The following is a 21,718-nucleotide window of genomic DNA, read 5'->3' as shown; positions in this document are numbered from 1 at the left end:
TGAGAGGAGAGAAAAGCTTATTAGAGAGATGTGAAAAGAGAGAGAAAATTGAAAGACCTTAGCACTGACTACTTGTAGGGGGTGATAGAGAGTGAAAAGTTGAGGGTGACGCCTGGCTTGTGAGTCTGGGTAGCTGGGAGGATTTTATAATGCTTGTACAACTAGTAATAGGTAAGTAAGGTGATAAAAGATTTGGGAAGAAAGATGATGCATTCAGTTTTGGACATGTTGTGTTTAAGATGTCTAAAGAATCCAGTTTGAAATTTCTAATAGGCAATTAGAGTTGTAAAACTGAAATTCAGCAGAAAGTTATGGAAGGGTCGGCAAATGTGAGAATCAACAGCATAAATATGATTATTTATTGAATCAGTGAAAGCTGATGAGATCACTAAGTGAAGTAGTGTAGAAAGAGAAGAAAAGGCTTCCCATGACAGAACCTTGTAGGATGCCTAAGTTTAGTGAACATGAAAATCTGGTAGAAGAGACAGAAAGCAAAGTTAGATAGGCAAGAGGAGAACCAGGAGTATAGGGCCAGAATCACTATTACTATTTTTTTTTACCTTTTTTACTTTAAAAATTTTTTTAAGTATTTTTTCATGGTTACATGATTCATGTTCTTTCCCTTCCTCCTCTCCTTCCAGAGCTGACAAGCAATTTTCACTGGGTTATACATGTATTATTGCTCAATACCTATTTCCATATTATTCATTTTTGTAATAGAATCATCTTTTAAAACTAAAACACCAAATTATACCCGTACATACAACTAATAAATCTTATGTTTTTATTCTGCATTTCTACTCCCACAGTTCTTTGTCTTGATGTGGATAGCATTCTTTCTCATGAGTCCCTCAGAATTGTCCTGCATCACTGCATTGATTTAGTAGCAAAATTGATTACATATGATCAACCCACAGTGTTTCAATTTCTCTGTACAATGTTCTCCTGATTCTGCTCATTTCAGTCTGCATTAGTGTGTGGAGGTCTTTCTAGTTCTTATAGAAATCAAGCAGTTCATCATTCCTTATAGCACAATAGTATTCTATCACTGTTAGATACCACAATTTGTTCAGCCATTCCCCAATCGAAGAATACCCCAATATTTTCCAATTTTTTGCCACCACAAAGTACAGCTATGAATATTTTTGTACCAACATTTTTCTTTATTGTCTCTTTGGGGTACAAAATTAATAGTGATATTGCTGGAGCAAAGGGCATGCATTCTTTTAAAGCCCTTTGGGCATAGTTCCAAATTGCCTTCCAGAGTGGTTGGATCAATCTACACCACCACCAGCAGTGTATTAGTGTCCCAATTTTGCCACATCCCCTCCAACACTTATTATTTTCCTTTACTGTCATATTGCCCAATCTGCTAGGCATGAGGTGGTACCTCAGAGCTTTGTTTTGTTTTGTTTTGTTTATTTTTCTAATCAGGAGGAATTTAGAACACTTTTTCACGTGATTATTGATAGTTTTGATTTCTTCATCTGAAAACTGCCTATTTATATCCTTTGACCATATGTCAATTGGAGATTGGCTGGATTTCTTATACATTTGACTTAGTTCCTTATATGTTTTGGAAATTAGACCTTTGTCAGAGAATTTTGTTATATAATATTTTCCCAGTTTGTTGCTTCCATTCTACTTCTGGTTGCATCAGTTTTGTTTGTACAAACCCTTTTTAATTTAATGTAATCAAAATTATTCATTTTACATTTTTTAATGGTCTGTATCTCTTACTTGGTCTTAAATTCCTTCCTTTCCCTTAGATCTGACAGGTTCTATGTTCACCTAATTTATTTTTCCCCATTTTGAAATTATCTTGGTATAGGGTATAAGCACTGTTATTCCTTTTTTTTTTAAACAATATTTTATTTGGTCATTTCAAAACATTATTCATTGGAGACAAAACATTATTCATTGGAGACAAAGATCATTCCCCCCCCCCATAGCCGACACGCGATTCCACTGGGTTTCACTTGTGTTCTTGATTCGAACCCATTTATTGTTGGTATTTGCATTAGAGTGTTCATTTAGAGTCTCTCCTCAGACATGTCCCCTTAACCCCTGTAGTCAAGCAGTTGCTTTGCTTCGGTATTTTTACTCCCACAGTTTGTCCTCTGCTTGTGGATAGTGTTTTTTCTCCTAGATCCCTGTGGATTGTTCAGGGACATTGCATTGACACTAATGGAGAAGTCCATTACGTTTGATTGTACCACAGTGTATCAGTCTCTGTGTACAATGTTTTCCTGGTTCTGCTCCTTTCGCTCTGCATCACTTCCTGGAGGTTGTTCCAGTCTCCATGGAATTCCTCCACTTTATTATTCCTTGTAGCGCAATAGTATTCCATCACCAACATAGACCACAATTTGTTCAGCCATTCCCCAATTGAAGGGCATCCCCTCATTTCCCAATTTTTAGCCACCACAAAGAGCGCAGCTATGAATATTCTTGTACAAGTCTTTTTCCTTATTATCTCTTTGGGGTACAAACCCAGCAGTGCTATGGCTGGATCAAAGGGCAGACAGTCTTTTATCGCCCTTTGGGCATAGTTCCAAATTGCCCTCCAGAATGGTTGAATCAATTCACAACCACACCAGCACATCCCCTCCAGCATTCACTACTTTCCTTTGCTGTCATGTTAGCCAATCTGCTAGGTGTGAGGTGATACCTCAGAGTTGTTTTGATTTGCATTTCTAGCACTGTTATTCTTAATGGTGGACATTTGTGCCCAGTATATATAAAACAGAGTAAAATTCTTATATAGAGGTTGCAGTTTGGGCAGATGCATACAAAAGTAAACACAATAAAGCCTTGTATTGGGCACTGAAAATAATATAAAAATGTGATTTCCTATTGTAAAGGGAGGGAAAGAAATTATGTAGATAATATATAATACAAGATACAATAGTTTGCAAAAAAGTGCTCTGAAAGGTCAGAATAGAGACCAGGTGCTTACATCAGCAGGGAGGGGCTGCAGAGATTCATATTCAAGAGATGTCACTCAAGTGAGACCTTGAAGGATCAGGAGAATCATTTTTTTTAAACAGTTTGAGGAGGTAGATAGAGGGGTCAGGAGAGATACTGTTATGTGTGAACTGTAAAAATGGACCTATAAGCAGATATAATAATTGGTTTTAGTTCACTGGATAAAGGTGGAATACCTAAATCAACTCTGAGGTATCACCTCACACCTAGCAGATTGGCTAACATGACAGCAGAGGAAAGTAATGAATGCTGGAGGGGATGTGGCAACATAGGGACATTAATGCATTGCTGGTGGGGTTGTGAATTGATCCAACCATTCTGGAGGACAATTTGGAACTATGCCCAAAGGGCGATAAAAGACTGTCTGCCCTTTGATCCAGCCATAGAACTGCTGGGTTTGTACCCCAAAGAGATAATAAGGAAAAAGACTTGTACAAGAATATTCATCCAAAAATTGGAAAATGAGGGGATGCCCTTCAATTGGAGAATGGCTGAACAAATTGTGGTCTATGTTGGTGATGGAATACTATTGTGCTACAAGGAATAATAAAGTGGAGGAATTCCATGGAGACTGGAACAACCTCCAGGAAGTGATGCAGAGCGAAAGGAGCAGAACCAGGAAAACATTGTACACAGAGACTGATACACTGTGGTACAATCAAACGTAATGGACTTCTCCATTAGTGTCAATGCAATGTCCCTAAACAATCTGTAGGGATCTAGGAGAAAAAACACTATCCACAAGCAGAGGACAAACTGTGGGAGTAAAAACACCAAGGAAAAGCAACTGCTTGACTATAGGGGTGGAGGGGACATGTCTGAAGAGAGACTCTAAATGAACCCTCTAATGCAAATACCAATAACATGGAAATGGGTTTGAATCAAGAACACATGTAATACCCAATGGAATCGCGCGTCGGCTATGGGAGAGGTGGGGGGGGGGGGAGAGAGAAAATGATCTTTGTCTCTAATGAATAATGTTTTGAAATGACTAAATAAAGTAATGTTTAAAAAAGAAAAAGGTGGAATACCAGTGAAATAGTGGGTAGATTATAGGAGCCTATTCATGTCCCTTTCCTAATTATTCCCAATTGGGGAATTGCTTGGTTTTTTTTGGTACTGTTGATATAAATTTCTTAATCTTGTAGATAACAGAGCAAAATTTAATAGAAAGAATTCAATGGTTAATTCCTAAAAGAAATTTCAAGCAGGAAACACTGAATTATAGCCAAAATATAGGACTTTCAGGTCAAAGGAAAAAATAAATACTTCAAGCAACCAGAAAAAAGAGTTCAAGGATGATATTCAGGATCACACCAAACTTTGCCTCAACTACTATAAAGAAAACAATGTTATATCATCATATCCTTCAAAATGCAAATGATAAAGCTCATAATCAAGAATAACTAATCTTAAAAAACTGAGTATATTGGGATTAGGGAGTGGAAAAGGGATAGGCCCTTGACAGAGAACTTTCAAGCATTCCTGATGATTTGACTAGACCAGTGATGGGCAACCTTTTGAGCTTGGTGTGTCAAAATTCACCAAAAAAATGAGTATAGCTTGGGTGGTGTGTCACTTTGAGGGGAAAGAAAACCCCATAATTTTGTGATATTTATAGTTTAACAAAAATGTATAATTGTAATATATAACTGTATTTAATAAACCAAAAATTATTTAACCTACCTGCTTAGTGACTTTTTTGTTCATCTGTTAGTTGGTTTCTTTTATTGGTCTTGATATTATTTAACTTGTGTGGGGTGCTGTGAACTAAGATAAATGAGGGGGAATTCTTTAACTAACCTGCCTATTAGTGACTTTTTTGTTGCTGAATTTCATTGGCTAAATCTTCAATTGAAGGTTGGTATTTTGTACACTTCAAGCCCAAGAAAGAGCTACTAACTTCATCTGTCAATCTGTTTCTTTTGTTGGTTTTGATATGATTCAACACTGAGAATAAGGTCTCACAAAAGTACGGAGAGGGAAAATGTTAGTAAAGCCATTGCTATATTTTTCAGGGTGCTAAAAGTGTCTGATAATTGGTTCCAGGCACTCCTCTGTTGCACGTGGGCTGGAACCCCCGCACAGTCTTCCACTGGGCCAGCACTGCCCCTCCCCAGCAGGCTGACCCCAGGGCACCGCGAAAGCAGCTGCTTCAGCCTGCCTGCCTGCCTGCCTGCCCACCTGCAAGCACTCCTTCTGTGCTTGAGCTCCTCCTTCCCGCCCCTGTGGGAGCCCCACTCACCCTAGTCGCCTGGCATGCGCCACCCACTGCTCACCCCCCGCCCTGGCAACCAGTGGTGGAGCAGCCCCCCAGCCCTGAGGCACACTGAGCCTGCACAAGACCATGTGTCATAGAAAATGGCTACGTGTGTCAGTGATGACACACATGTTATAGGTTTGCCATCATGGGACTAAACCTTGATAAAATCTTTGAAATGCAAACATTGTAGATAAGTGAAATCTGACATGGTAAAATTACTTGAGCAATGGGAAGAAACTAAATGATGCAGTGCCTCCATGAGTGAGAAGGGGCCCTTCTGAATCCCATAGCCTTCCAGAGTTGTAAGGAAACTAAAAAGACCCATAAGTGGCTTGAGTATGGTTTTGATCTGTTTTACTTGTTTGGAGACTAAAGAAAAAAATTAGGCTAAAACTTGCCTTAACTAAATATAACATTGCTGGTCCTCAGTTATAATGACTCTTTCCAGTTATAGTTGGCCTAAACTGTTGTTGTTTTTTTTCAAAATTTCTCAAATTTCTTATAGAATCTTTGCTACTAAGTGGTCATAAGTGAAATTTCCAGGTTGTAGACAATGGTTTCTCTTTTTTAAAATATAAACCACTTTCCAATTTGGTTTGCTACTTAAGTTATAATGACTACATTGTAGTCAACTATAGTCTTTTCTTTCTAACAACTTGTTGGGGTCTTTGCTTATGATTTCCCAGGCAATTAAATTCTGCCAAATTATTTAGATTAGTACATTGTGTTCCAGCAAATGAAACCTCTCCTATCTTTAAAAATGTAAGGAGGAAAAAGGGGTTATTTTATAAAAGGGTTGGTCTGGATTATTTAAGAATAGGGTCACCAGGAATTTAATTTTTATTCCAAAGAGATTTATTTACAAAATATAGAAATAGTGAAGTAAGAAAATCAGAGAGAGGGTAGGGTAAGATATCTAGCCTAAGCACTGAATAATTTACTCCCAGCCCCTGGCTCAACATGGGCAGGGAGAGTTAGTTCTTAGCTGGAGAGGCCTCAGCAAAGCTGAGGACCTAGAGAAGTCTCTCTCAAGAAGTCAGTTTCTCCTGAGGCTAATCTCTTCAGAAAATCCAGGAAAGGAGTCAGCCTTTTCACTCACCATGTGTCAGTCCAAAGGAAGTGATTCAAGGACAGTCTCACCAGTAACTAGGGTCTCAGGTCCAGGCAACAGATTTTTCTTCAGCCTCCAACTCAAACTCAGAACTCCAAAAGAAGACAAAGTCAACATTTAACCTTCTCAGGAAGTTGTAACTCCCTTTTAACTCCCTTCTTTTGTGTCACTTCCTGTGTCTTCCCCTAATTTTATGTCTACCAATTAACTGTTGAGGGTCTGCTTTAGGACAGTCTGTTTAATTCTGATTCGTCACCCACTACTGCACATATGGGTCACAGACCTCCCCGCTTAATAATTAAGTGGGATGTTTACACTTTTGTTGATTAGATCTAAAAATTGGTAGATCTCCCTCTCAACTGTAAGTAGCATGTTTAAATTTTGGTGATAAAATCTAAAAATGGGCAGGGGAGTTAATTTAATTTTTCACAATCAGGGGAGAGTTAAATTTAATCTTCACCAAAAAAAAAGTTTGTTTTGTTTTTAATCTCAAAAGACTTTTACTTGCCTTAACCTTGAGGTATACCTCATTTCCTCAAAGCTATTTTCTTTTTAAAATTTAACTTTTTAAATTTTCTTCAATTACATGTAGAAACAATTTTTGACAGTTGTTTTCTGTTTTGACATTCAGATCCTCTCCCTCCCTTCATCCTCCCAGGTGGTAAATAATTTGATATTGGTTGAAACAATGCTTTCATGCAGTACATATTTCCATATTCCCTATGCCAGTGAGCAAAACTTTTTAGAGACCAAATTGCAACCCAAAACCCACTTATTTATTGCCAAGTGCCAGTACAGCAATTTAACCTCAATACTGAGATTTTAATTTAGAAAAATACTCGTACATTAATATCTTTTGTCTTAAAAGAAAAACACAATAACAAAACTTTCAATGATACAACTTTTTATTGAAAGGTAAGTTTGCATTTGGCATGCTTTTGAATAACTAATGTGATTTTTGCTGTTACATGCATGCTAATTATTTGTCTAACTATGCCTCATACTTTGTAAGTTGAGTCTCTTAGTCTGTTTTTGTTGTCAAATTTGATGTAATGCAAAGATGAAAACAGCTGCTCACAAGCATAAGAGGATCCAAACAAAGTAAGGAAAGCAATCCCAAGTGCTTTGATTGACTTAAAATTATTTGGCAGAGAATTTCATACTTTAAGAATTTCATTTTCAGAACTTACTGTGCTATCCTTTGTCATTTCTTCTATCTTCTTAAATGTTTTGCACAAGTCAAAGAAATTTTTTTTCCAAATATAACTTTATTGAAATTCCAATAGCTCTATTTCCTGATTTTCTAATTCTAACCAGTATAAGCAGATAAAATCAAGATCTTAAAATTTAGCTTTATTAGGAAAAGTAAGAAAACACAGGGTTGTCTCCATCTCATGGAACTGTAAAAATATGTTACTAAAATTCACCTTTTCATCTACTACAATGCTAGAAAGTTCCTTGTAGATTTCCTGATGACTTGTAGGATTGTAGAATGTAGAATTTTCTAAATGAGTTTTTAGATTTGGAAACTATTTCAGCTCCCTACTTTCAATGTCTCTTTCAAAAATCTGCAGTTTTCTCTCAAATGCATTGATATCACAAAACATCCTTTCTGCTGTTCTCCCTGCACCTTGTAGTTGTTTGTTCAGTAAATTGAAGTGTAGTGTAAAATCTGTAAAAAATCATGAGGTTGGTAAGCCAGGCCATATCATATATTCCTTTTTCATTCATGAACAGCCTAATTTCATCCAAGCAGGCTACAAGTCTCTCTCCCAAATTTGTCCTCTGCTCAGCCACCGGACATTATTATACATATGTAAGCAATTATACTGTGCCTGAACCTCCTCAAAAAGAGCTTGAAACAGTCAAATTCAGAGTATGAACCATGATGTAATTCACCATTTTTGTGACATCTTTGAGTATATTGTCAAACTTTTTACTGCTTTCCCTGACACAAAGAGCTTCTTGATGGAACTCAATGGAACTCAATGACTTGATGTTTTCTTTATTTAACAAATGTATGAAACCAGATGTTGTCCCCACCATTGAAGGTACCCCATCCCTAGTAATTGAAATCACTTTCTGGTCTGATTATTTATATCTGTGCTTTCCTCCAATCACATGGAGTAATAGGCTGCCTATTGTAAGTCAGTAGTGAGTTGTTGACTAACATCACTTGCCATGTGCTGGACTTGTTCTTTAACAGTATTTCTGTTAAGTGGCATCTCAGAGATACATTGAATAATTTTATCCTTATTTGGAAAATCATGAATAAAGGAATTACTCCCAGGCAACATGGCCATTTTGATAATATCCCCATCAGAGAGGGATTTACCATGTTTTGCTATGCACAGTGAAATTAGAAAACTGGCAACTGTCAGATGATTTGTTCTAGAAAGATAATTGCAAAAACTAAGATACTAGGGATGTTATTTCCTCAATTTCTGTTCAAGAAACACTTTCAGTTTCACCAAGTATAGCAACACTTTTATGTTTGGTGTCAAAAGTGTCATCTGACACTTGGTGTGTAACACACAATGCTTTCATTACACAGTATATATAACGTTTTCCCATCATGTTCAATCACTCCAAGTGACTCTCTCCAGGAATCTTGGCATGATCTTCCACTATCTGCTTTTGCTTTTTTTGCTGTATTCATTTTTGGGTGTTAAAGACTTGGGAGTCTACAAAAACACAAATTTTTTTTAGGGAATGAAGCACCCAATCCAAATCTATACCTATACCAAAAATAGCTAGCATTATTAGTTAACACTAAAGAAATGGATATTCCCTGAAGCAGCAATCTACAGCAGTGATTCTCAGCCAGGTTTCTTTTGAATTTGCTGACCACCAAGATAAGGGGGTCTTGCTATATTTGAAATATTTAGTTGTCTTATGGAAGACCCAGCTATATTATTCTCTGGCGTTACCTATATTTTTAGAGTTATAAAATTTGTCTAATTAAAACATATCCAAAGTGTTTTACCATCCTGGTTTATTCCAGTGGTTTAACTAACTCTTGATTCTGTGCAATGTAACTGCCATAGAATGTGCTAAGATGGTCTTCTGTTAACAGGAAAACAAACTTAAGAAAATGATAATTTGGATCATGTTTATGTAGTCATTATTTCATCATGTATATTATTTAAAGCATAACAAAGAAAAGAAGTGTAAGAAAGTAAAAAAACAAACAAACAGTTCCACTTGACCACTAGCTTTTGGCCTACTCTGAAAAAGGCATCTGAATGCATTTCCTACCTTTGATTCACCTCCACTATTACATGCATTGGACCTACTTCTTGGGGAATGTGCATCAGTAAGATGAAGTGGAGGGGTAGTACACATTCCCCATATACAGGAGGCATGCAGGCCCCCATCATCCATACAAGCTCTCATTCTCCCTTGAGTGGAAGCCCAGGTTGATTCCTCTGGATGGTATCCAATGCAAAGTTCCCCCCTGAAAATCCTAGTACGCTGGAGAGACCATAGAGACCCAAACCCCACACACCCACCTATCCCACCACCCTGAGCAGGACATGGGTTATGTGATGTCAGGGCAATGCAACTTGCTGCTATACAGTGACTTTGTAACCTTTCATGGACTTGGATACATAGAACAAATGTTAATAAGTGTGGATGTCATTCATGTAATGGACAGCAATCACTCTTTATGACAGAACCAATCCATAACCTGATCCCATCAATGAATTCTCCAGATTAGTGACTTGCTGGTTAAGAGGGTGTCCTCTTTTACTGAGCAGGGGAAAGTCACTCCATACCCCAGGATTGTCTTTTCTGGGCACCGTCTGCTGCTTCTTTTTACATTGTGACCCCTTAGGGACAGGGAGCAATTAGAGAAGGGAAATATAAATACTGGTGATAATAGTAATCCTGTGCAGAGGGCAGCTGGGTGGCTCAGTGGTTTGAGAGTCAGACTAGACTCAGACACAGACTATGTGGCTTTTAGCATCCTAACAACTCTAAAAATTCAGTCATTCTTGTAATATTTAAAGGAATTGTAGGGATTGAAGGGGGCTCAGGGAAGAGGTACAGGAGGTCCTGGTTTCAAATATGGCCTCAGACACTTCCTAGCTGTGTGACCCTGGGAAAGTCACTTAACCCCTATTGTCTACCCCATACCACTCTTCTGCCTTGGAACCAATACACAGTATTGATTCTAAGATAGAAGGTAAGAGTTTTTTAAAAATAGTAATACTGTGTAAGACTGCATTTATTTTTCATTAAACCAGCAGTATCCTAGTTGGATGACAGCATTATGTTATATTTCATAAACATTCGTAGCTATGGGAGATTCTGCATATACTTCCTTTCCAATAGGACTGGAGAAGCAATTCTGTGGTTTACCTTTAAGATCATATAAAAATTAGTTTTGTGTGGCATTCTTAAAGATAAGCCTCTCCTGGTCAACAAGACAGGGCCAGTGACTTGTGCAGAATTAGCTCTGCAAAGTCTGGGCTGTGGCCCAAGCGCTCTGCTCCCCTCCAGCTATGATAGGCCCCAGGTTGAGCTGCTCTCCAACTTCAACACAGGAATCCCCTTTGCCTCAGGCTGCTGCATTGTGACCCACCCTCTTTACTCCACCCTGAGGAGGGAGGAAGTGCTCTCATTGGACTGCTGGGCAGGGGGGCAGGGGTGGCTTCAGGCATGTGTGGAGAAGGGGAGGGGAGCAGCTTGCCGCACCTCCCTCTGGCTTTATATTTAGGAACTCTGGCGAACCATGTGCTAGAGACAGACACACTGGGTCCTTGGCATGCATACCATCTCTGCCATGTGTGCTATAGGCTTACCACAACGGCCAGAAGACATGCATCACATATTCAAGTAATTAAAATGGAAAAAGTGTGCTTTTGTTCTACAGTCAGACTCCAACAGTTCCTCTTTGACTGTGGAGAGCATCTTTTATCATGAATCCCTCAGTGGTATCTTGGAGCCTTGTTTTTCTGATGATAATTTAATCTTTCACAGTTGATGATCCTACGGTATTTCTGTTACTGTGTGTGCTGTTCTCTTGCTTCGTTCACTTTACCTTACATCAGTTTGTATCTTTCCAGATTTTTCTGAACTCATCCTTGCATTATTTCATATAATATACCACAACTTGTTCATCCATTCCCTAAGTGATGGACAATTCCTCAGTTTCCAATTCTTTGTCATTACAAAAAGAGCTGCTTAAATTATTTTTTATATAAGTAAGTTCTGGGGAAAATGCTCCAAGGGGAGAAATGATAGATGTTGTGAATTTAATAGCAGGGGCAGCTAGGTGGCTGGATAGAAAACCATTCCTGGAACTGGGAGGACCTGAATAGCCTCAGCCACTTTTTAACCATGTGAACCTGGGCAAGTCACTTAACCCCATTTGCCTACCACTTACTGCTCTTCTGCCTTGGAACCGATACTTAATATTGATTCTAAGACAGAAGGTAATGGGTTTTTTAAAAAAAGTAAATAGCAAGGTCAGTGTCACTGACATGTGGAGGGGGTGCAAGGTGTTAGAAGAGGGGCCAGGTTATGAATGGCTTTAAAGGACAAATAGCATTTTCTACTTGATACTCCAATAGGGAATCACTTTGAGTTTATTGAATAGTGGGAGCGGCATAGCCATTTTATCAGAAAGTGGTTCGTTACCTGCCTTTTAAGTGTATTAAGTTAGTATAATTAGTTTTGTCATCTAGAAAGCTTTAAGTGGTTGGTCACAGTATGAAGTGCCCAAATAACCATCTACTTTAAAATATAAAGTGATCATGTTAGCTTCTACTTGTGGAAGTAAACAGATCATTTCTAGAACACAGACTATGTGGCTGTTAGCATCCTAACTGAACTCTAAAAATTCAGTCATTCTTGTAATATTTAAGGGAATTATAGGGATTGAAGGGGGCTCAGGGAAGAAGTACAGGGGGTAAGGAAGGTTTTATGACAGGGAAATGAGGAGTTGAAGGAAGAGAGGGAATGTGGCTGCAGGTTCCCAAGAAATGGGCCACCTATGATAGCTGGAGGGGACGTCTTCTCTATTAATTGATGTTGAAGATACCCAAGAGCAGGTAAACATGAACTCTCCTAAGGAACAAGCCTCCCCCCAGACCAAGGTTGCCCAGCAGGGGCACTGTCTATTGTCTATAAGGACAATATTGTTGAATGGCTGTCCTGGGGTTCAGCTCCTTTTATGTCCCCTGAAGTGACAGTCCTCTTATCTGACTGCGGTTATTTAAGTAAAGATGGATTTAATAACAAGTTTGGATTGGGAGGTATCAGGGAAGAGGGAATCGGGATTTCCCTAAATTGGGTTTGAATCTCTCTCAGCTTCTGAGCTGAGGCCAGGCCTCAGCAGGATGGTGGAGGGTTTCTTTTATTCCTGTGTATGCTATATCTGTGCTAGGTTTCTTAAGTTCAAAGTCTTAGGAGTAGAAAGCAAGCAAAAGTAAAGGTTCTGACCTTCAGAACTGGTTGGGCCTGTCTCTTCCGGCTGATGCCCCTAAAGACCGGCCTTACAATTCAAACTGCTCCCCTTAAATCCTTTTGTTTGATGACACACTCACAGGAATCCAGGTAGAGCACACAGTTGGGAAAATCCAGAAATAGAGGAACTTCTATCCTGAGACAGGGAGAGGCTCCTTCTAGTAGGAGGGCCAGGAAGAGAGTCACGAGACCAATTGCCACTCCAAGTACTCCTCCCCCCACAACTGCCATTCTTGTCAATATCTCCTCTCTAACATTCCAACTCCTGTTTGTTCTACCTGACTGGCAAAAAGTCCAGAACTTGTTTCAGTTTTCCTTTCCACATTCTACACCTGCTTTACCCTAGGATTGAATTGGTGAGGGCCAGGTTTTTTCAAGGTTTGGAGGATTGGTTTAAAGAATAATTGTAAGTAAATAGCTGTCTTCTGTGGAGGGCATACTACTAGTGTATTTCTAAAACTTTTTAGAACCTAGAATTTCACTTGAAAAAAGCACAGATTTTATAATAAATGTCAACAATAGATAATCTTTATAAAATCTTTGTTACTTCTTACCACCAGCTTGGTGACCAAACTAAAAACTGAAGGTGATTAATTTTTAGAAATTTTAGCCTGTAAACTCCTTGGGAGCAAGGTCTATCTTCGACATTTTTTAAATCCTTACCTGCTGTCTTATAATCAATACTTTGTATTGGTTCCAAGGCAGAAGAGTGGTAGAGACTAGAAAGCAGAGGTTAAATGACCTGCCCAGGGTCACATGGCTAGGAGAATATCTTCTGCTTTTCTTTGCACTCCCAGTGCTTATAGCATAGTACCTGGCACAGAGCAGTAAGCAAATAACAAATGTTATTTGACTGACTGACTGACTGTGCAAAAAGAGAAAATTTCTTTGATAGTTGAATTGAGGATGTACTGAAGTAAAGAAGAGGCTGGAAGAAGAGAGACCAATCAGAAGACTTTTACAGTATTCCACCTGTGAAGCAATGAGACCTTCCCAAGCCAGGGTGCTAGAAGTATATGAGAAGAGAAAGGGATGTGTATAAGACATGCTACAAAATTGGTTGGTTGGTTGTTGGACATTGTCCTTAAACGAGGACCAAAATGACATCTCCGTGTTTCGGTCAGTATAGAGTTTGTGTCCAACATTGGCTGATCTGACTGTGGTATGAGCTCAAGAGGCTCTACCACAGGTTGGACACAGAATCCATATATACATTTGGGGTGGAGATGTCTCTAAATTTGTGGGTCTCAGGTTTCTTTTGAGCTACTGCAATTCTGCTTTACTCACAGAGCACAGCACCTGCTTTGATGCAGGCACACATTGATGGATGGTCCTATGCCTATGTCTCCCATGTCTCACAATCAATAACAAAGTTCTTCAGAGATTTTTAAGAGTATTGTGGAGACTTAGAGACTTGTATTGCTTCTTATAATCTCCATGTAAACACTTGCCTTGAGTGAGTAAGACAGTCCTTTAGGCAAAGGTGTTTTTCACATTTGAACCATTGGAGTTGTACTATCTCCAGTAGAGTTTGAATGAGAGGATACACATACTATTGTAATATATAACTCTTATTCTGTAAATAAGCATTAAAGACAAGAGGGAAAAATCAAAGGCTTTTTGCTATTTTGATTTTTCTTCAGTTTACTTTGAGTTTTCCTTCAGGAAAAGAAACAAAAAATTTGGAGTAAGAAGACATTATGCCTATGTTTTGTTGCCATTAAAACCTCTCAGAGCTCCTGACCACACTAGAGATTTTGTCTACACTTTTAAGGTTAATTTGTGTGTAAGGAAAATCATTTCAAAACTATTGAACAGCAAATAACACTGCAATTGATAGACTAGGAGAATGGGGGAAAAGAAAAGGAGATAATACTCTTTTTTAGGCCCTCATACCTTTATTCATTTTTTTCATTTTATATTCCCAAACACTCCCTGGTTTGTCAACTATCATCAGTTCAATGACAATTACACCTTGTCATCATTTTAATTTTGCTGCTGATAATAGGCCCAATGTCATGGGCTCAAGGATTCTTTTGGATTCTCAAGGGGGTTTTGTGTTCCATTTGCCTTTCATATCTGTCAAAAGGCTTCTCTTCCAGTTTCTGAGATTTACTCAACAGGGAAAGGGGAGAAGGTGGGGGTGGTCAAACTATTTCCTGAAACCCAAATGCCCCAGCAAAGCAACTTTACAGACATCTTGGTTCTATTAGAATTTGCAGGTCAAAGGGCAACCAGAACTGGTCTGGCAGTTTAAAAGAACTGGGGTGGGTTGAAATGGACAAGTTTAATGACTTTCAGTTAGATTTCTGCTGCCATCAACCCATTATCCAGTAATGAACCCATTAGTCATTCAGAGTTAGCAATCACTTTGGAAAGGTTCTGTGTTCACATTTTTAAATGTGTTTTATTGTTTTAACTGTGGAAAAGATACAGACAGAACAGCAAGATATTTTGGAAGGATGCAAAGGCAATGGACATTGCCTTTCTGATCCCATTAAGAAATAGCCTAGGCATGATAAAATAGGTACTCTTCCTACTATACTGTTCTTACTTATTTGGGACTCATGATACCTTTTTTTTTAAACCCCTACCTTCCATCTGCAAATCAATATTATGTATTAGTTCCAAGAGTAGTAAGGGCTGGGCAGTGGGGGTTAAGTGACTTGCCCAGGGTCGCACAACCAGGATCTGAGTCCAGATTTAAATCCCAGACCACCCATCTCCAGCTCTGCACTCTATCCACTACTCATACTTGGGACTAACTCTTTCCACCTTGGATCTGTGATCCAGAACTGGATAGAACTGGATAATGGGCAACAAACATGCCAGATGGCATCCATTCCTGTGCCCAGGATTTATATCTCTTAGGATTACTCTCTTCGGCTGGTGCCCAACTTGACCCTCTTTCGGTTATTGGCAGCTTGAATGCACTGTACTGTTGGTACTCCTGGCTAGAGCCCATCTTCAGTGACTGATAAACTCTCTATCCTATCTCTAAGGTACTCTGCCCTGGAAAAGTGACTCACTATGACTTTGTCATGGCTTTCCTAATCAGAATTCAGACATGCATTTTTCTAGATCTTTGTGGAGGAGGTAGAGAGCTAGGCAATCTTGCTTCCTCTCACTCCACCATCTTAAGTCAGCCTTCTTGCTTCCAACCAATATCTTCTTAACAAGATAGAGTCCTTTCTAATACATTGTCCTCAGTGCTATATGTTTTTCTTGTCATCTTAATTTTTGGTCCTTTTAAAATTAACCACCAGGGTACAGAATTAAAATGTAGACTTTCTTAAGTAAAAATCTGTAGAATAGGAGTGGTTTTCTCAATGGGATAATTTTGCTATTCAGTGGCCATATCATATCATATTATGAAATGCTAACCAATTGTCTCAAGCTATGCAAAGTGTAGCTAGTTACATGAAAAAAGAAATTAAATTGTTTAGGTTGTTGATTTTGTTTGGCATAATTTTAAGTTATGCTTGCTTAAGGAGATGACATTTATCTTTATGAATTTACCCAAAAAGTCAATACTAAAAATTGTATGATTATATCACTAGATGTAAAAAATTATACATTTATTTTTTATTTTTATTATTTTAAGTTGCTTCTGGGTTTTGATTGACTTGTCTGTTCCCTGTCTTATTTGTTTTTAACTAGTGTATAGGACATAACTTGTTAGAAGAAAGCTTTTAAGTTGACATTTCATTCATCCAAATCAAATGATTTTATATAGTTGACAGTTAACATGACAGGAGTGTCTGTAACTTTCCATTCAATTATCTACCTATAATGATGTGATCTGCTTTAGAATATTTACAAATTCTTGCCTATTCTCATTTCATACTTAAATTTGAATAGATTATACTCAAAAAGTTTTAGGGAAGATGGGAAAGTAGGCATATTTGTTATTAATTATTTTTCTTTATCATTTTGAGAGTGTAGGTAGTTATAAAGTCCCTGGTGTTTCTTGCTAAACATTTGAAGTATTCTCTTTTATAAAATATTTTGGAAATTAATCCCTCATTACCTTGAAAGTTGTAGCCTATATCTTTTATCAACAGCAATATTCTAACAGTAGTATTCATTTTGTGATTTAGAAAACTTCTACATGACTACTATTGAAACGTAATTATCTAGCCCCTCCCCCCCCACTCCCCACCCCCCCAAAAAGCACTGCAAATTCCGCTTGGACAGTGCTCTAAAAACAAAAATAAAAACAAAAAAAAACCCCAGCATTTTCTTATTTCAGTAGCTCAGACTGTATTTCTAGTTTTATAGAATCAAATTTACCTTCTTAAGGATGACTTTTAAAAATTTACTATTAAAGAATACCTTTCAATGTATTCAGCTCAATTCTTACCCTTTTGCTAACATCTGTTTTCTTTTCTACTGTCCTGCTTTCTTTTTCCTTTTTTTAATATGAATCATAAAAAAACCTTCACAAACCACAAACAAGATCTGTTTCATAGTATGCACTAATCAAGATAATTTAGTACTGGATGAAAATAAGAGAAGCTGATCAGTGGAACAGATTAGGTACATAGCATACAGAAACATGCCTAATAGTGTTAAGTAAACCCAAAGATCCTAGCTACTGCAGTAGACTCATTATTTGACAAAAACAGCTGTGAAAACTAGAAAACAGTCTGACAAATTAGATTTAGAACAACATCTTATCCCATATACCACATGAATGTTAAATGCATAAGTGGTTTAGATATAAAAAGTTACATAATAGTGAATTTAGAAGAGCTAGAAAGAGCATACTTTCGCCACTAAAAATAAGGGGAAAGTTCCTAATCAAAGTATAAAAAAGAATCAAAGAAGATAAAATGAACAGTTTTAATTAAATAAACTTGAAAAAGTTTTGCACAAACAAAACTAATAAAATTAAACTTAGAAAGCATTCATTTAGAATGCTGGAGGGGATGTGGCAAAGTGGGGACATTAATTCATTGCTGGTGGAGTTGTGAACTGATCCAACCATTCTGGAGGGCAATTTGGAACTATGCCCAAAGGGCGACAAAAGAATATCTACCCTTTGATCCAGCCATAGCACTGCTGGGTCTGTACCCCAAAGAGATAATGGACAAAAAGACTTGTACAAAAATATTCATAGCTGTGCTCTTTGTGGTGGCCAAAAATTGGAAAACGAGGGGATGCCCATCAATTGGGGAATGGCTGAGCAAATTGTGGTATATGTTGGTGATGGAATACTATTGTGCTAAAAGGAATAATAAAGTGGAGGAGTTCCATGGAGACTGGAACAACCTCCAGGAAGTAATGCAGAGCGAGAGGAGCAGAACCAGGAGAACATTGTACACAGAGACTAATACACTGTGGTATAATCGAACGTAATGGACTTCTCCATTAGTGGCGGTGTAATGTCCCTGAACAATTTGCAGGGATCTAGGAGAAAAAAACACTATTCATAAGCAAAGGATAAACTATGGGAGTGGAAACACCGAGGAAAAGCAACTGCCTGAATACAGCGGTTGAGGGGACATGACAGAGGAGAGACTCTAAAGGAACACTCTAATGCAAATATTATCAACATAGCAATGGGTTCAAATCAAGAAAACATGTAATGCCCAGTGGATTTACGCGTTGGCTACAGGGGGCTGGGGGGGAGGAAAAGAAAATGATCTATGTCTTTAATGAATAATGCTTGGACATGATCAAATAAAATATATATTAGAAAAAAAAGAAAGCATTCATTTAACTGGGAAAAAAATCTTTATAGCAAATTACTGTGAGAAAGGGCTCAAAAGGAAGAAATCCAAACTATCAACAACTTTATTTTTAAAAGCTCCAAATTACTAATAATTTGAAGAAGGCAAATTAAAACAACTTGGGGTTCCACCTTATGGGTATCAGGTTGGGGAAGATGACCAAAAAGGATTTAAATTTTATGAATAAGTATTTTTTTAAAGTTTATCAAATAAATCCCTAAACTTAAATCTGATATTGGTTGCAATAGACAACCACTGAAGTCTCTTACAACTTTTAATTCTGTAATAGAGGAAGGTTCTTGAAAGAGATAGGATTTTAGCTTGGACTTTGACAGACTGTTAATGGGGGTGGAATAGGAAGGACATTCTATATTTCAGGAACATCATTAACAAAGATATAGAAATGAGAAAGCAAAGAACTATTCCCAAACCATAATTGATTGATTTTACAATGACAAACTACTAAAAACTATGTAGACATTGCAAGAATATTGCAAGCTAAGGCTGAAGCCAGATTGTGGAACACTTTGAATGCCAGCCTAAGGATTTTGATCTTTATTTGGTAGGCAGTGGAAAACCATTAAAGTTTCAAACAATGAAGCAACATGATCTTTTTACTTGTATAGTAGGAAGACAAATTTGGCCACTTGGAAATAAAACTCCATAGTTGTATCACTGGTAAGTATATATGGGTTGGCACACAGAATGTAACCAATTAGGAATAAATTTTGATGTGATATGTGATGTAAAACAGGATTTGCTTAAGGCCCAGCACATTCAAGTGACAAGTTTTACAACCATTCCAAATGACCAACTGATTTGCAAAGAAAAAAATTTCCTGTGCTGTTGCAGGCAGGAAGCTCTCCTTGCTGCCATTAGTGAAAAAGATGCCAACATAGCTCTTTTGGAGCTTTCCTCCTCCAAGAAGAAGACTCAAGATGAGGTAGCTGCATTGAAACGCGAGAAGGATCGTCTGGTTCAGCAGCTGAAACAGCAGGTACGATTAAAGGCATAATGGGAACCAAGCCAGGGAAGGGCCCTATAGAGCTATGTCTACATTTCACTCCAGCCTATGTCCATTCTTTTTTTTGACCAACCATGGTTTAAAGTTCCATGTATTATCTTAAATAGGTTGCTTCTAATCACATATGCCAACTTGGCCTTTGTAAGTAAATGATTTTATCTTTATTACAGATATCTTTTTTGTGGACTTGATAAGTATAGTTTTCTGGAGAAGCATGGCCAGGAATGCCCACTCTATTTTGTGCTACTGCTGGAGTAGGGGAGGAAAAAGTGTGATACCTTGTTGACTTCCTTTGTAAGCTTTGTATTTTATATTATGCATTTAAAAACATCATTCTAAAAAAGAGTCATTAGGCTTCACCAAACTCCCAGAAAAGGTCTACAACACACAAAAAAAACATTGATTCCAAACTAGCAACATCAGGGACAAAAAAAAAAGACTTTATTGTAAAAGGATTTATAATTTTTGGAGATTGTATACATCCAGGAATTGTAAAGAGATGGACAATACTTAACCCAACTCTAACCACATCCTTTCCAGAATTCTGTGCCCATTGTTTATCTAATGCCTTTCAATTATGAACATCAAAGAACCAGAAGATGCCCTTTTTAAAGTACAGAGGCAGACCTGCACAATGAGATCTACTTTGATTTTGTTTGTTCTTAGACCATTCTCCTGCCATTGCTTTGCTCTGTCCCCTTTTTTATCATTACTCCCTACCCTCTTCTAGTTGCATTACTTTTTTACTAATTGACTACATCATTCTGTTATTGAAACAGTTAGACCCAGGAAGTTTTTTCCAGGGGAATTTCTTCTCTTCCATTGTGGTGGGTACCAGTGATCACAAAATTGTGTTTTTCAGTTTAATATTTAATATTTAACATTTACCATGAGATGCTTGCACTATAAATCTGTTTTTCCATTTTGTAGATCAATATTAAATGTGCTCAAAAGTTTACTTAATTTTATAACCTTTGCCCAAAAGAATCTCCAAAGATGTCCCTTTTCTGTTAATTGGCAAATGCAACACAAAAGGACAAAGGAAATTTTAAGAACAAGGAAATTTTCAGTATCACAAAATTATCTTACGCAAGAAGTGAAATTATCAGATTTTAGGATAGTTGTGAAAAAAACATCAAGTCTATTTTGCCATGTATTTCCATTAACGGTGAGAGGGCCATTTAAAGTGCCATTAAAAAAGCAGAATGAGAATGTTGTATATACTTCCTATTTTTATCTATTTTACTTTACTTTTTTTTGCTACAAAGGAGGATTCTAAAGGGTGAGAGAGGCAGTATCAACTACCAAACTGATTGTAGTGTAAAGAGAAAAAAGCATCATAAAGCAAAAAGAAATAGATATATGACTAGAAAAGGAGGTTGCTCTCAAAATGAGAGCAAGACATAGAAGAACTTGACACATGCTACATTGATATGTCTGTAATGTCAAGCCACAAATCAGTTGAAAAGCATTTTTTAAACACCTAATATGTGCTAGGAACTGTGCCAAGCACTGAAATACATAAAGAAATGCCAAAGACAGTGCCTGTACTCAAACAATGCACAACTTCATGGGCAAGACAACATGCAAACACCCATATACAAACAGGATTTATATAGGGCAAATTGAAGACAATCTCAGAGGGAAGGCACTGACATCAAGGAAGATCAAGAAAAGCTTGTAGAATATGGGATTTTAGCTGAACATGAAGGAGCTAGAGACAAGAAGGTAGACCACTCCAAGCATGAAGGACAGCCAAAGAAAATGCCCACAGTTGAGAGAGAGAGTATTTTATGTAAAGAGGAGATGCAGGGATGTCAGTGTCAGGCTATTTCAGAGGACGTGGGAATTAGTAACTTGTAATAATACTAGAAAGGTAGGATTGGGCCAGGTCATAAAGAACTTTGAGTGCCAAACAAGGTATTTAATATGAAGTCAAGATAGTTTATTGATTGGGATTGTTGGGGTAAAATGGTTAGATCTGTGGCTTAGGAAGATTAATTTGACAGGTGATTGGAGAATGGATCAGAATGGGGAGAGATGGACACAGAGAGAGTAACCAGCAAGCTATTGGGATTGACAAGGCATGAAGAGATGAGGGCCTGCATCTGAAAAGATGGTGA

General features: G+C 37.7%; 1 protein-coding gene across 10 annotated transcripts in view; it reads left to right on the top strand.

Annotated features, from left to right (window-relative positions):
- The window catches only part of ERC1 (ELKS/RAB6-interacting/CAST family member 1), a 457,438-nt gene that overhangs the window by 359,546 nt on the left and 76,174 nt on the right, over positions 1 to 21,718 (top strand). For all 10 annotated transcript variants that reach the window (XM_056800772.1, XM_056800770.1, XM_056800774.1 and 7 more), the window contains one exon: positions 19,424 to 19,568. In XM_056800772.1, coding sequence (XP_056656750.1) covers positions 19,424 to 19,568 — 145 coding nt within the window. The remainder of the gene's footprint in view (positions 1 to 19,423; positions 19,569 to 21,718) is intronic.

The sequence above is a fragment of the Monodelphis domestica genome, chromosome 5 (genome assembly GCF_027887165.1).
Source record: "Monodelphis domestica isolate mMonDom1 chromosome 5, mMonDom1.pri, whole genome shotgun sequence".
Classification (NCBI taxonomy): domain Eukaryota; kingdom Metazoa; phylum Chordata; class Mammalia; order Didelphimorphia; family Didelphidae; genus Monodelphis; species Monodelphis domestica.
The sequence above is the reverse complement of the archived record's forward strand: the minus strand, read 5'-3'. Positions and strand labels throughout refer to the sequence as shown.